General features: G+C 24.4%; 2 protein-coding genes across 3 annotated transcripts in view; one reads left to right on the top strand and one right to left on the bottom strand.

Moving 5' to 3' along the window:
- LOC135927877 (uncharacterized) overlaps positions 1-5,884 on the bottom strand; it is a 26,247-nt gene extending 20,363 nt beyond the window's left edge. Inside the window, exon 1 of the mRNA XM_065464110.1 lies at positions 5,753-5,884. The gene's annotated coding sequence lies outside the window, so the exon portion shown is untranslated. The remainder of the gene's footprint in view (positions 1-5,752) is intronic.
- Positions 4,182-15,697, top strand: LOC135927876 (translation initiation factor eIF2B subunit delta-like). 2 transcript variants are annotated; one of them, XM_065464108.1, is made up of 9 exons: positions 4,182-4,253; positions 4,300-4,468; positions 4,514-4,803; positions 4,846-5,025; positions 10,040-10,170; positions 10,983-11,071; positions 11,143-11,228; positions 14,834-15,014; positions 15,179-15,697. In XM_065464108.1, exons 1-9 carry the CDS (start codon positions 4,197-4,199, stop codon positions 15,364-15,366), a joined length of 1,371 nt encoding a protein of 456 aa, XP_065320180.1. In that variant the 5' UTR covers positions 4,182-4,196; the 3' UTR covers positions 15,367-15,697. The 2 variants fall into 2 exon arrangements, with proteins under 2 accessions (XP_065320180.1, XP_065320179.1); XM_065464107.1 differs by having other exon boundaries at positions 10,983-11,074.

Raw genomic sequence — 15,697 nt, 5'->3', positions numbered from 1 at the left:
ATATTAATTAATATGGGTATGAAGTCACCCAAAAGTGAATCCCCCCCCCATAGAAAAATTATAGCTACCTATGATTGGGAAAGAGCTATATGTTTAGGGATAGAGCTTTATAATTCTTTTTTATCGAGCTGATATTTTTATGCTATCATTACTCATTGCCACATGTAAAATAAGTAGATCTGTGCACCTAGGCATAGATTAGCTGCCGCCAGTAATTTTTAGTCCTACTGACTCTTCTGCCAAAGAGTGCCGGCCCTCATTAGACTGCCACAGATGTAAATTTGGCGGCGTGGCGGCAAGATATATATTTTTTACTATTATTGAATATTTTATTGAAATATTAATTTTTTAATTTTATTTATATATTTTTGAATAATTATTATATTTATAGAAGAAAATAGTAAACGTTTACAATGAAATACAAAAAATAGTTTAAGTTATTTGATTATAAAATGGATGTTTTAGATAAAAATTTACAAATATATTTAAAATAAAAAATATATATTAAAAATTATCGAAAAAAATTAAATATATATAAATATACAACAATTTTTTAAAAAAGGACCATGGCACCCTAGAGAGGAACGAATGCTTAAGAAATTGGGAAGGTATACTCTGAGGGGTCACCTGTAATGAGTTTTCTTTATTTTGTCCATGGCTTTGATAAAATTAATTGATAAACATGGTGAATGAAAATTTAACAGAAAAAATTTCATAGAGCACAATTGCCAATACGCCGTCTCTCTCTCTTACATAAACAAGCCAGCTACACCAAGGTGATTTCAGAATCAGATTATATTAAGATAAGCTAAAAAAATAAATATTCATAAATTAAGCATCAGAATTTGAAAAAAATTACAATTATACTAAACCAGACGTTTTAGCAGTCTATGAAAAGTATATCAATCAATAGTTACGCCTCATGTTTTCAATTGATGATCAGATATCTCAAAAAGAATAGTATTTGATTCTTTAAAATCTTTTGATTTTAGCTAAGAAAAATAATGTGTGATCCAGTAAGAAGCACATTCTCAGAGCATTTACTTAAAATATTTGGAGATCTTGTTAATAGATCCTTTTAAAAAGATCGAATCCCGATCACGATCTTTTCAAAAAAAAGAGATCGAAATCCAGAATCGACCTTTTTTTTTAAAAAAAAGGATTGCGATCACGATCCTTTTCTTATTTAAATTTTTGAAGGAAATTACTGATCGATGCATTAATATAAAAATAATATAAATATTGTATAGTATAAATTTATTGTAATTGAATAATATAATATAAGTATAACAATTAGAATATATTCATTTATAATTAAAATTATCTTTTAATAATAAAATTTTTTCAGTTATTATCATTTAAACATCAACGTCTTTCATTAAGCACATTTTAGCTTTACTAAACAAGAGATCCACAGGAGGGCTTGATGGCAAAGGTATGTTATATTCAATAAATTTTTTTTTAAATTATAAGTATTAAAAATATTATTTAAATCATCATTTCAATAAAAAAAAATTATTAATGAAACGAGCATTTTGTGAAGAATATTTCTCAAAAAGGTATCTATTTCATCCATACATTCATTTGAAGCATCTGAATATGGTTGATCCTGCATATTTTCCAAATAGGCAATTAACCTTTCTTTTACTAACAGATTTTATGATAGATTAATATAGGCCAATTTAGTTTAAATTTTAGGTGAATTATTGCTGTCAATATGTTATTGTCTTCATACAGTGAAGGAAATCTATATTAAAAAATGATAATTAATTTATTATACATTAATAGTAGATGTATTATCTTCTAAATCTAGGAGGACTTTATTAAAACCTAGAATTTATTTATTATATATAATATAATTAAATAAATAAAACTTGTAAGCTCTAAATTTCGGTTTAAATAATTTAGGAAATTGTTGAAGTGGAATGGAAGTAGTTAAAATATGTTGTAGATAGTTATTTTTTTAAAAAAATAATATTTCAATTTAATTTTCTAAATTTTCATTTTAATTATTGCTTCTTAAGTAAAAAATTAATTTTTAAAAGGATCGGGATCGAATATTAAAAAAAATGATCTCGATCACTATCCTTAATTTATATCAGGATCATAAATCTGGGAAATTTGACAAATTTAGGAACGAATCCAGGATCGGCGATCTTTTGATTCGATCTTTTAACAACTCTGGTTAAAAATTAATACTAATCTGACTTAGTTAAAAAGAAGAATATTGTTTTATAATGTTAAAAAAAATTATATTATTATTATTACGTAAAAAATTATTATTAATTTTATACTATGTTAAAAGATTTTGATTATACCTAAAAAAATAGTGTTATTAAATAAATAATAATATTTTTGTTGCGTTAAAAACAATATGCACGGGGGAAGCTAATTTAATATTGCTTATTTTTAGAAAAAAAATTCATGCTCATACATTCCTGTAAATTTTTTATTATGATAAAAAATATAAATATTAGGAAACCAAATATAAAATTGCTTATTTTTTATAAATAAAGAGAAAATGCGAATGAATTGTACAATTTATGTTTAAAAAAATAAACTTTGGGTAAGCAAATGACAAAATGCTTATTTTTCTTTAATTAATAAAAGAGAAAGAAAAATTTTTTTATAATAAATTTTTTTATTCTTTTTAAAAGAATTAATTGATTTAAAATGTTTAATAATTGCAAATTTAATATTAAAAATTGATTAGAAGTATCATTTAGCTCATGATGCGAAGAAATTGATTATTAATAAAGGAAGATCAAAAGCAATTTACAAAACTCAAAACTTGCATTCGCAATTTTTCAATCGATAAATATAAAAAACATAAATGGCTCATTAGATATGAATTTTTTTACCTATATAGCGTCACTAGCAGCGTCTACATGACAGGATTTTTACTGGATGCAAACTCCTTTCAAAAACCTTTGCCTACCCCCCTAAAAATTCCCGCCGCCTTCGGCGGTGGTGCCTTTTTGTTATTATTTTTACCTATTTATTTATTGATACTCTTTTCAAAGAATTTATAAGGGATAACTTAAATTAATCTATCTCTACTACCAACTATCGATATTTTATGAATATAAAGAATTTATTTTTTAGATAATAAATACAATTAAAACCTCCATTATTTACAATTAATTTATTATTATGGAATTATGAGCTTGCTGAAATATCTAAACCTTTTAAATTACATTTAAAAGGATAGTTTATTTGGAAAACAATGTGTGTGATTGTTTGCAATATATAGATTTGGTCGATGAATTGTATTATAATAATACTATAATAAAAGTATTAATTTTTACAGCAATAAATTTTGTCCTATTTCATCTCAAAATTTAATAAATAACCCCCCTCCCAGTAATATTCCCAACCCCCATTAAAGCAGCTTACCCCATACCCCCTCAAAAAAATAGGATGCAAACTGTTCATACCCCCCACGGTCATATAGACACTGGTCACTAGGAGGGGGGCGTAGGGACTCTAGACGTCTGGAAAATTTGAAGAGTTCCCTCAATTTTTAATTTTTATACCACTAAAAAAAAGGTAAAAAAAAAGGTAAAAAAAAAGGTAAAAAAAAAGGTAAAAAAAAAGGTAATTTAAAATAATGTTAGATAAAAAAAGAAAGTAATTTTAAAAATAATTTGAGTGCTCTGAGATTGTAAAGGCCAGTGATGCCACTGCTATGTTGTTTCTCCAAAGGAAAAATATGTTTATAATAATAAAAGATTTTTGGATAGGAATATTTTTATAGGCAGTTTAACAGCATGGAGAATTAACCGCTCATGTAGTCGATGACTCAATTATAATCATAAAAAATATGATATTGATGCGTAAAATATTCACCAAATTTTATGCAAAAATATTTTTGTATGGTTTGATTATTAAAAATTAAAAATGTTTTTCTGTTTCCTTAGTATTAAACTTGACTCTCGTCACTGAGTAATACTAATATCATTTTAAATAAAAAAAATGCATATATACATGTAAGTAATAAATTTTGTTTGTTTAAAAATAATAAGCTTCTCTTCTCTTCTCTTCTCTTCTCTTCTCTTCTCTTCTCTTCTCTTCTCTTCTCTTCTCTTCTCTTCTCTTCTCTTCTCTTCTCTTCTCTTCTCTTCTCTTCTCTTCTCTTGGCATTCATTTGAATGATTGACATTTGTCTTTTAAATATTCTATTCAATATTCTTGATATGAATGAAAATAGAAAAATAAAAAAGGAAAACAAAAAAAATAAAAACATTCAAAAGGTGTATATTATTATTTTATAAAATTTTATGCTTATTATAAAATAAGATTATTGAAAAGAAAGATCTAAATTTGATTATACCAAAAGAAACTAAAAATCCAAAACCTATTGATGAAAATGCAAGACCAAACCATTTCAAAAATTTAACTGAAGATTCAATAAAAACTAAAAAAGAAGTAAAAGCTACAAAATTAAATGATAGCACTTTTCAGCAAAGTATTTATCAATGTTATTTTAAAAAATGATTTGAAAATTACTTAGGTTCTTTGCGAGTACCTGAAAATATAAGGTTAGATAATGAAAAAGTTCAAAAAAAGTTAGCAAGGAAACTAGCAAAAGACAATATTCCTCAAAGAATAAATATTGAGAAAAAAATTGCTCTCTTTTCTCATTTACCTCAATATGATAAGAATATTATGTCAATTACAAAGAACTTATCATTTTCTACTATTTTAAATACACATATTATAAAACTGGGCTTGCAATATGCACAACACAAAATACTTGGTTCAAATTCTCGTTGTCTTTATTTATTAGAAGTTTTAAAGAAAGTAACTATTTCTAATTTTAAAAAAACTAACAATGTTTACAAGTTAATATATGAATATCAAAGTGTGCCACAAAAAGAAATTCAACGTGATTTAGAGTCAAAGCTTAAACCTAATATATTTTTTTTATCACAATGTAGACCACTTTCAATTAATATGAGAAATGCAATTAAATATATTAAAATGCAAATAGCTAAAATTCCTCCAAATTTCACAGAAGCACAAGTTTATTAATATTTAGGAATATTTTAGATACATTTTCATATTTAAAATTCCTCATTAATTAATATAATGTTTTGATTTGTTTTTGCTAGAAATTATATTTGGATAATTTTATTACAAATTGACCAGTGATTTGGACAACCATCTTAGGAATGAATGAGACTTGGCATGTTAGTTATTTATATTGTAAAGGTTAATAAACAAAATATTAGATATCTAGCTTAACCAGATCCAAAGATATATGTCTTCAAAATCGAAAATTGCCAAATATATGATTTTATTAAATCTTGTTTTTTTTAATTACTTAAGATAGGGTTACATGTTATATATCATTATATAACCCTTAACATCATTGGAAAATAAAAAAAAATTTTTATTCTTATTTCTGGTAAAAATAAAATATGTTAGAAAGTGATTTTTTTTGGGTGTTGAATATCTCTAAATATGATTATTCCCTTTATATTAAATTATTTAATATTTCTGGTAAAAATAAAAAATTACTAGAAAGGGATTTTTGGGGGGTGTTTATATTCTCCAAAATGATTATTCCCTTTATATTAAACTCTTTAATAAAAAATCTCTATAGCCAGTTTTTTAAATTTTATTTAAATAAAAAAAGATGATGTAGATGGCGTTATATTCAAAATCATTATAGCATAGTATATTTATTTAAAATATGAATTATATTGGTATTAAAATAAAATCTATTGAATATAACCAATATGATTACCTGGTGTGATATCCAAGCAGGCAGCCCATACAGATATGTTTATTTTTTGAATGCTATTACAGTGATGAAGCTTCCATAGAAGCATGGGAAGCATTGCTTCCCTTGAAATTTTTCCTAAAAATTTTTTAAATAAACTTAATTTAATCTTTATAATATGTTAAAAACTAATCTGACTTTGGTAAAAAAAATTATTATTATTTTTACTACGTTAAAAAATTTACCATTATTTTACTATGTTAAAAAAATATATGAGGGAAGCAAATGTAATATTATATTGCTTATTTTTTTAAATAAAGAGAATCATGCAAATATATTGTGTAAAAAATAAGCTTTGGGGCAAATAAAGTTTTTAATAAAAAAAGAGAAAAAAAAATTCAACTTGAAAAGAATTAATTAATGTTTAATTATTACAATTATATTATTAAAAATTTATTAAGATTATTAGAGTTGTATAAAAAGTATCTATACTATTTCATGTGAATCGGTATCTGTTTATAAATACTTTTTAAGATAAACTTTGATCTAAAAAATAAAAATATTTAAGCACAAATATTATCTCATATGTTTGAGCATATAATTTAAATAACTATATATTATAAAAATATTAAGAATAATATAATAAAAAATATATATAATATCAAAACTTATATATATTTTACCCATTTATATCTATAGATATTAGTTCAAGATTGTGAAGGATATTTTTATCATGCAAAGGAATTTATAAATCCTTGCTTAGCCCTGACGCCAATTAATTATAAACTACCATTTATGCACAAAATTATTTTAAGCAAATAAATTTATTTAGTTTTGTAAAATAATTTTATATATAATGTAAAAAAAATTTTTTTATTTTAAATCTATTTTTGATTTTGATTGAAAAAAACTTGGTATAAAATTAAAAATTTAACAATAACTTTTATAATTCAGGACTTGATCATTTTAATCAAAAACAAAGACGAATTCTTTTTATCTTTTTATGGTTTTAATTTTTTCTATTGCTTCTAATCTTGACGCTTCGTCACTACTATATTGTAAAATAAATAAACATATTTTTTTATATACAAACTATTATAAACAAATACTTCAATTATCTTTATCATATTCCATTTTGTGTTTATTAAGGGAGTTTCCTCAGGCCATAATTTGTAGATATATCCTGTCGTTATTGTGATCTACTATCATTATTATTTGATGTCACTTGTGGAATAAAAGAAGGATGTTGGTCCATGAGGTTATAAAAATTAATTTCATTCTTTGTACTATGGCTAACCACCAAATATTGTCATAAACATATGATTAGAAAAAGGCCTGTCCAGACTGGCCCTAAATAAAAGATCGATCACATATATTTATGAAAATTTTTGGTGATTAGTCACAATAATAAAAAAGAATGATATGACTGATAGGTATATATCTTTTTTACATTCTCATGGATCATCACCATCCTTTTTTTTTTACCCCACGATTGAAGAAAAGAGATGACTGCCCAGCTCTAATCAAATACAGTGTGGTGCAGATTTAAAGGAAAGTATTTCCATATTTTTTAAATCGTTTGTAAATAAAATTATTTAACTTGTAAAAGAATATATAAATATGTTATTGTAACAATTCTTTGCAAATCAAATAATTTTATTTTTATTTGCAAATAAATTAAAAAATTTGTTTTCCTTTAAATCTGCACACCACTAATAACGATAGTAGATCCCATAATAGTGACATGTCTCACTTACAAATTATCGCCTCAGGAAATTCTACTAATAAGGGTATGAATATGCTAAAAACAAGAGATATTTTTTTTTTATTTAAAATATTTTTATTTTACAATATAGCGTTCTAATAATAATCATAACTTTATGGGCTCCTTGATTATGTATTGCCCCATGGAATCATATTGGTTAAACTCAATCGATTTTTTTATTTTAATACCAATGCAATTCATATTTTTATTAAAGATATCGGCGGTATAGAACTAAAGTGCTCCACTTAAGCAAATGTTTAAAATGAGAAAATCAACATTAAAGTTTAAAATCAAATATAGTAAAAACATATTTATCAATTTAATTAAAAATTCAGAGATAATTTATATCATATTGTTAATTAATTATAGCCTAAAAAAATTTTTTCGCAAAAATTTAAATTATAATAACACTTAATTTTTTTTTGATGTTCAAAATGCTCCATTTACATTTTTTTAAATTAGAATTTAACAAATATATTCAAAATAATAACCTCAAATTATCGAAACTATTATCTTTATTTTTTTATAATTTATTCATGTAATAATCTTTAACAGGAATTCATGATAATCTTACGCATTTTTTTAGAATATAAATCATAAAGTATTTTTTAATTGAAACTTCCCTCAAAGTTCTCCTTTGAAGAATCATATTCTACCTATGTTAATCTCTTAGATTATCATTTATGTGATAATTTTAAAATTATTTTTACCTATTCTATGAGCCAAATCAGTCAATATTTTGGTAAAATTTTTAATGAAATAACTAATATATTTATTACTTATATCAAGTGTTCTTAAAAAAATTGTCTAATCTATCTTTTATCCTTCTCTAACATTGAGTCTGAACAATAAATTTACTATAGAAGCTTCATCAGCTAAACTCCAAAAGGCATCAAGAATAATTTTACTCTGATCAACATTAGCTTTTTTGTGACACTGAAATATACATTTATTCGAATGATTATGAATAATTCTTGTTCTTTTTACATCACCTTTAATATTAAAAAAGGTCTCCCCTATTTCATTTAATTTTTTCCTTCTTTCATTGGCTTTAGTTTTAGAAGTTGAAGGGCTATAGTGATCTGCATCGGGCCTAATTTTTTAAGCCCGGACCGGTTCTAAATTTTTTTAAATATAGAAATTAATCTTTATTATTACTCAAAATAAAAGACATATGTTATATGTCGTATAGTTTCAATAAATAAAATCAATATTTTTATTTTACATAAAAATTCAATATAAAATTGATAAATTTTGATATATTTAAGAAAATTTGCAAGGTCCGACCCGGCCCAAACCCTATTATTTTAAATGGAATTAAACCCGAACCCGTTCGGGCCGGGTAATAGCCGGGTCTAACTTTGCAGATCTTTAGGGCTAGGTATAGTTAATAATAAATTTTTATTTCTTTATTTAATGAACACAAAAAATTGATAAATTTTATATATGTGTAAATATAAATTTAAATTCAATTTTATGTAATCTTTATTTAAATTAGAATAGATTATTAAAAAATTGTGATAAATTTGAGATACAATTACTTAATTTCAAATTCAATTTTTATATCTTTATTTAAAGAGCATAATAATGCTTAATAAAAAAAATTGATAAATTTATCATACAATTTAAATTCAATTTTTATATCTTATTTAAAAATTACACATGGAAACTATATTAAGAATACTATAAAATAATAAAAAAAATAATAATAATTTGGAAATAGATCTTGAATAAAAATATTTTACGAAATAATATGGAAAGCAAAAAATTAAAAAGGAGAGAAATATAACACGTGATTAAATAAGATAATAGTATAAGCCATGCATATGAAGCAAAAGTTACTTCGTTTGCAAATAGCGCAAAATTGACAGTTATAGCTTTGGCAAAAATTAATATTTAATCTAGTTTTTATTTTTATATATATATTGGGAATCTTCCAACTCAAAAATTTTGAAAATATTGAAGCAACCAATTCTAAACCGACGATATTATGTTATAATGATTTTTGAATATAACGCCATCTTATTAACTTTTTTATTTATAAAAATAATAAAAATTTAAAAACAAAAATGGCTTTCGAGATTTTATATTAAATAGTTTAATATAAAGGAAATAAATATTTTTAGAGAATATCAACGCCCAAAAAATCCCTTCCTAACAATGTTGATTTTTTTATTTTTACTGGAAATAAGAAGAAATTTTTTAATTTTATTCTATATTTTCCAATGTAAAGGGCTATAAAATGATATATAACTTGTAACTCTATCTTAAGTTCATTCTTTTAAAACAAAAACAAGATTTAATGAAATCACGCATTGGGCGATTTTCGTTTGAAGAGCTATCGCTCCAAAATTTTGGTTTTTCTAAAATATGCAAGATATTTAACTAACATGCCAAGTTTCGTTCATTTTAGAAATTTTTGTCAGAAAATTTCATTTTTTTAGACTATTTGAAGTGGAAATAACCCATTTGGATTAATTAAATTAGTATTTTAATATTTAATAAACTTTTACTATATTTTTTTTTAAAATTATGATAACTCCTAGGCGAAAGCTCTATTAATTAGTTCTATTGATGATTATATAATGGAGAAAATAGTATTAGCAGGGGAAGCTATATCTAAAACATATGCAATCACCAAAATTTCAAATTATGACACCATATTAATATATTCATAGTAATATTTTTTGATATTTATTTCCTTGATTTGTATTATTAATATTATTTTAAAATAACCATAGAAATAGATTAATTAATTCAATTCAAAATTTTTAATTCTTCTTTATGACCAGGGTTGCCAGGTCTCCGCCATCAGCGGGAGCTCCCATAAAACTACCGTAAGCAATTTTTAAATTTCTCCCGCATAATTCTTTTTAGCATTTTAACGTTTTTATTCTATAAATAATAATTTTGAGAAACAATAATTTATTATTTTTATATTATTAAAATATATTTTAAATATTTATTCAAAAAACGTCTAGTTTGTAAATTTCTTTCTATCCTTACATTAATCATATTGTTTTATTTTTATCCTATAATATATCAACATCATTCATTCATATTTTTCATTTCCATGTTTGTTTGTGTATAACATTATAGGGCTAGTTGCTTAATTATCATGTTTAAGTTTTTTTTTATATAATATAAACAAAGTAACTCCAAGACAAAGAAGTAGAAATTAAAACTAAATATAAAATATTAACTATTTTGAAATTATAAAACGTTACCGACTTTGTTAATATTTATATAAAGTAATTATAACCCACAGAAATTTTTTTTTAGCAATTTTTATATTTATACCATGATTATCATATTTAACCCCCAAAATAGCAAATTTATCCCGCAATTTGAAAATTTTGACCTGGCAACCCTGTTCATGATGTTTTAATGGTTATTTTATTTATTGTCAGATTGTCAAAAATTAGCCTAAAGAAACATTTATTTTTTTAAATTCTATAGATTGAATAATAATTTTTTTTTCATTTATAGTTCAACCCTTGTATTTAAAATCCTTTATGATTGCCATAAATCCAATAAGAAAATTCATGTTTTGGTAGTGGACTCACGCCCTGATTTAAGTGGTATATATTTAAAATTCCCTATTAAATGTGAATTATATTAATGCATATTTATTAAATTTTATATATAGGAAAAATTATGCTTCAAAAATTGCTCAGAAATGGGATCAAATGCTCATATCTATTCATTAATAACCTATCACAAGTTATGCCAAGAGTAAGTATTTAAGCTTATTAACATTGAAGTGTTATAATTAGGGTTGTTAAAAAAAACCTATTCAGGTCGATTTTTAAAAACGACCCGATTAAGATTTTAGCCATGATAATATTTTGTAAGTTTCAAGATTTGGCAGATAGAGGTCTAAACCTTTCTGCCATCTATGAACAAATATCCATGACTAGATTATATTATTTGACTAAAATCTTAGTCAGGTTGTTTTTAAAAATCGGGCATTAACACTCTGGCCCCTAAGTATATATTTTTTGTTTTAACAAAGCAAAACAGCTCCCCCCCCCATCCATTTTATATAATCTAAAAGAAGTTTTAATTTATCAATTAATGCAAAAGCAAGATTGGGCACATTACTTATTACTCTTACCGTTATTTAGAACATATAACAATTTCGAAAAGTTCTCCATTACATAATTAAAAGTAAGATTAAAGGAACTCGAAAAGCATGATAAAGAATTTTATGGATTCATATCTCCATGTAGCTTAAGGTTAAAAAGTAGTATTTATTATATAAACGAGTAGTTTATTTATATTTTATTGTCTAATTTAATGTAATATATTGATCAAAAATAAATTATTTTAACCTTCACTACAAAGGTTGGGTAAATAATACCCCACGGCTTTTATAATCTTGGTAATAAAAAAGCCTGAAGATATTTTGACCTGGTTTTTATAGTAGTTTAATATTTTGTTATAAGGAATATATTTACCAAATTTCAAGATAATTGATTTGATATTTTTTAAAATATTTTACAATTTGTTGAGCTTGGGGTAGTATAGGTCTCACCTTTGTACTTACGAAATTTTCTTTTTTTCCAAATTTTTTTAATTAATTAATATTATTGTATATTACAAATTGATATATAAAATTGAAAAAATAAAATTTATATATTATATTGTGACTCAAAAGTTTATATTATTTTTTTTTCTTGTAGCAAAATGCAAAAATGAGCATATGGAAAATTTAATATCATCAAGTTCTGGAAATATTTTCACTTAATATTTGATATTAATAACATTTTATATAAGTAAAGTAGATTGTGAGTCAAATGATAATTATTTATATGACAGCAATCACAAATCGGAAACAGAGGAGGAAGGTAATGATGAGTGTGAAGATACTATAAATATTGTTACAGTAAAATATGCTAGCCTTTAATAAGTTATATAAAAATATTAGGTAAAGACGGCAAGACCAAATGGAATAAAGAATGTCTTCTTCAAAAAGAACGAGATCCCATAATATAAATTCTTGTTTGCCGGGGGTTAAATCACATGCAAAAAATACAAAATCACTACTAGAAAGCTTTAAATTATTTATCTCAGCTATTATTACAGATTTGTTTTAAAATACACTAATCAAAAGATTGAGGCCCTTCAAAAAGATGACTATTTATCATGTTAAAATAGATGAAAGTGATTTTTATGCCCGGTTAGTTTGTTAATGATAGCTGGTGTTTATAAATCCAATCATCAAAATATAAGAGATTTATGGAATAAGGATAGATTTGGTGTAAATGTATTTAGATATACCATGAATATTAATAGATTTCAATTTCTACTGAAAGTTCTAAGATTCGATGATATGAATTTGAGAAAAGCAAATGATAAAATCACACATATTAGAGAAATTATTAATATTTTTATAATGATAATTGCAATAATTATTATACTGTTGTAATATGTAACTATTGATTAAATACTTCCTGCATTTAAAGGCAAAGGTCCATTCAGGCATAATATGCCAAATAAACCATCAAAATATGGTCTTAAAATCTATACTCCAGTAGATTCTAGGACTTACACATTAAAAACGGATTTATATACTGGCAATCAGCCAGAAGGACCTTATAAATTGTAAATATTCGAAGACTTATTCAACCAATTTCAAGGACTATTAGAAATATTACAACTGACATTTGGTTTACAAACTATGAATTAGCCAATCATATTTTAAATTCACATTCCTTAACCATAGTAGGAACTATAAAAAAATAAAAAGCAGGTACCTGCTTTCTTTTTGATAAAAAAAGAGATATAAACTAAGTTTATTTGCATTTAGAGAAAATACAACAGTAGTTTCAGACATACCAAAAAAGTATAAAAATGTAATGTTTGAAAACCAGAAAATAACTTTTACAAAAACTGAGTTGATGTAGTTGATCAACTTTGCTCCTTATATTCTATATCCAGAAAGTCGAATAGATGGCCACAATATAACTGATGAAAAAAATATTCCATCAAATAAAAAGGGAAGATGTTATGATTGTGGGTGAAGGACAAAAAACAACATTTATTTGTTTAATTGTTCAAAATTCATCTTATATTTTGATGATTGGATTTATAAACACTATCTATCATTAGCAAACTAACCAGGGCATTAAATTCACTTTTATCCATTTTAGCATGATAAATAGAGTCATATTTTTGAAGGACCTCAATCTTTTGATTTCTATGCATTTAAAACTAAATCTGTAATAATATCTGAGATAAATAATTTAAAGCTTTCTAGTGGTGATTTTGCTTTTTTGCATATGATATAACAATTATTTTATTATGGGATCGTTCTTTTTTGAAGAAGGCATTCTTTATTCCATTTGGTTTTGCCATCTTTACCTCAATATTTTTTATAACTTATTAAAGGCTAGCATATTTTACTGTAACAATCTTTATAGTTATCTTCACCCTCATCACAATCTATATTATCCTCCTCTGTTTCCAAATTGTGATTGCTGTCATATAACTAATTGACTCACAATCTACTTCACCTATATTAATATAAAATGTTATAAATATTAAATAGGAAATACTTCCAGAACTTTGATATTAAATTTTCCATATGCATTTTTATAGTATTTTATTTTGCCACAAGAAAAAAAATAGTATAAAATTTTGGGTCACAATATAACAATGAATATTTAAATTAAAAATTTCGTAAGTACAAACGTGGGACCTATACCACTCCAAGCTCAACAAATTGCAAATATTTTAAAAAATAACCTTAAAATTATGTAGATATATTCCTTATAACAAAATATTAAACTACTATAAAAACCAGATCAAAATATCTTCAGGCTTTTTTATTACAAAGATTATATAAGCCGAGTGGATTTACCCCACCTTTATTATGAAGGGTAAAGAGTTCGAAAAAAAACAATACGTTAAACAAACAAATATAACTACTATAAGGCTCTTCGTTACATTTTCAAAAGCATTATGACATGTAATATGCTTCCCTGTAATGTAACGCTAACTTTTTGCCCAACCCTGCACAAAAGGATGTTAAAATTTTATTGATTGAAATGGGAATTAATTATATATAGATGATTTTTTTGATAATCTATAATAAAAACAATTCATTTTCAAAATATTTGCGAAACTAGCTCAATAAATTATATTTTTTAACATCGAATCTATTGTCACCATATTTTTTAGGCTTTAGGCTACCCTAAACCCCAGCCTATAAAAATTTAGGTCTTACCTAAATCAGACAAATATATGTTTTTAAACAAAAATTTTATGGCCAATTTTTCAGATCTCTAAGCGATTAAATAAAACAAATCAAATTTAACTGTGTCTTTTTAAAACAGGTTAACAAGGTAATTTTAGGAGCACATGCTTTATTGGCCAACGGTTATGTAATGGGTCGTGTTGGGGCTTCTTTAATAACCCTTTGTGCTAAATTGTATAATGTGCCTGTGCTATTGTGTTGCGAGACTTATAAGTTTGCAGAAAAAGTCCAAACCGATTCGTTTGTATACAATGAATTAGGTAATAAAATTTTAATAATAAAATAGAATATGAAGTGAGGGAAAAAATTTTTAAGAAAAAATCAATTTAGTATATTTGAATTATAATTATGAAGTTTTGAGTGAGACCGACATGGCATAAAATGAAGTTTAAAATTTATTATATCGCAATTTTTTTATTCTCAGCTGATCCTAATTCTTTATTGACCGCCGAGTCTCCTCTCAAAGATTGGGAGAAGATAGACAATCTAAATTTGCTAAACTTGACCTACGACGTTACCCCACCCGAATTTATAACTATGGTTATCACGGAATTGGGAATGCTGCCTTGTACGTCTGTACCCGTTATACTACGCGTCAAACATTTGGAATAATTATATTTAAATAAAATATAAAACAATCGGTATTTGAGGATTTTTTTAACGTTATATTGTATAATTAGAATATGCTATAGATGGTGACAAATGATGAAATATATCAGGATGTCGAAATAAAAATCAGATTTAGCAATTTTACATAGTATTGGCCATTGATTTAAATATGCTAGGATATTATATGTAAGTATATTCTGTCTGCTCTCATTAGAATCCTTTAGATTAAATAATTAGAATAGGCTAAATATATGAGAAGCGTGCATATGAGTTAAAATATTTTCAAAATCACAATTTATACTAATAATAATCAATTTCAACATGCTATATCCAT

Source organism: Gordionus sp. m RMFG-2023, chromosome 4 (assembly GCF_954871325.1).
Source record: "Gordionus sp. m RMFG-2023 chromosome 4, tfGorSpeb1-WG-v2, whole genome shotgun sequence".
In the NCBI taxonomy this organism is placed as follows: domain Eukaryota; kingdom Metazoa; phylum Nematomorpha; class Gordioida; order Chordodea; family Parachordodidae; genus Gordionus; species Gordionus sp. m RMFG-2023.
This window is presented reverse-complemented; position numbering and strand designations above follow the sequence as displayed.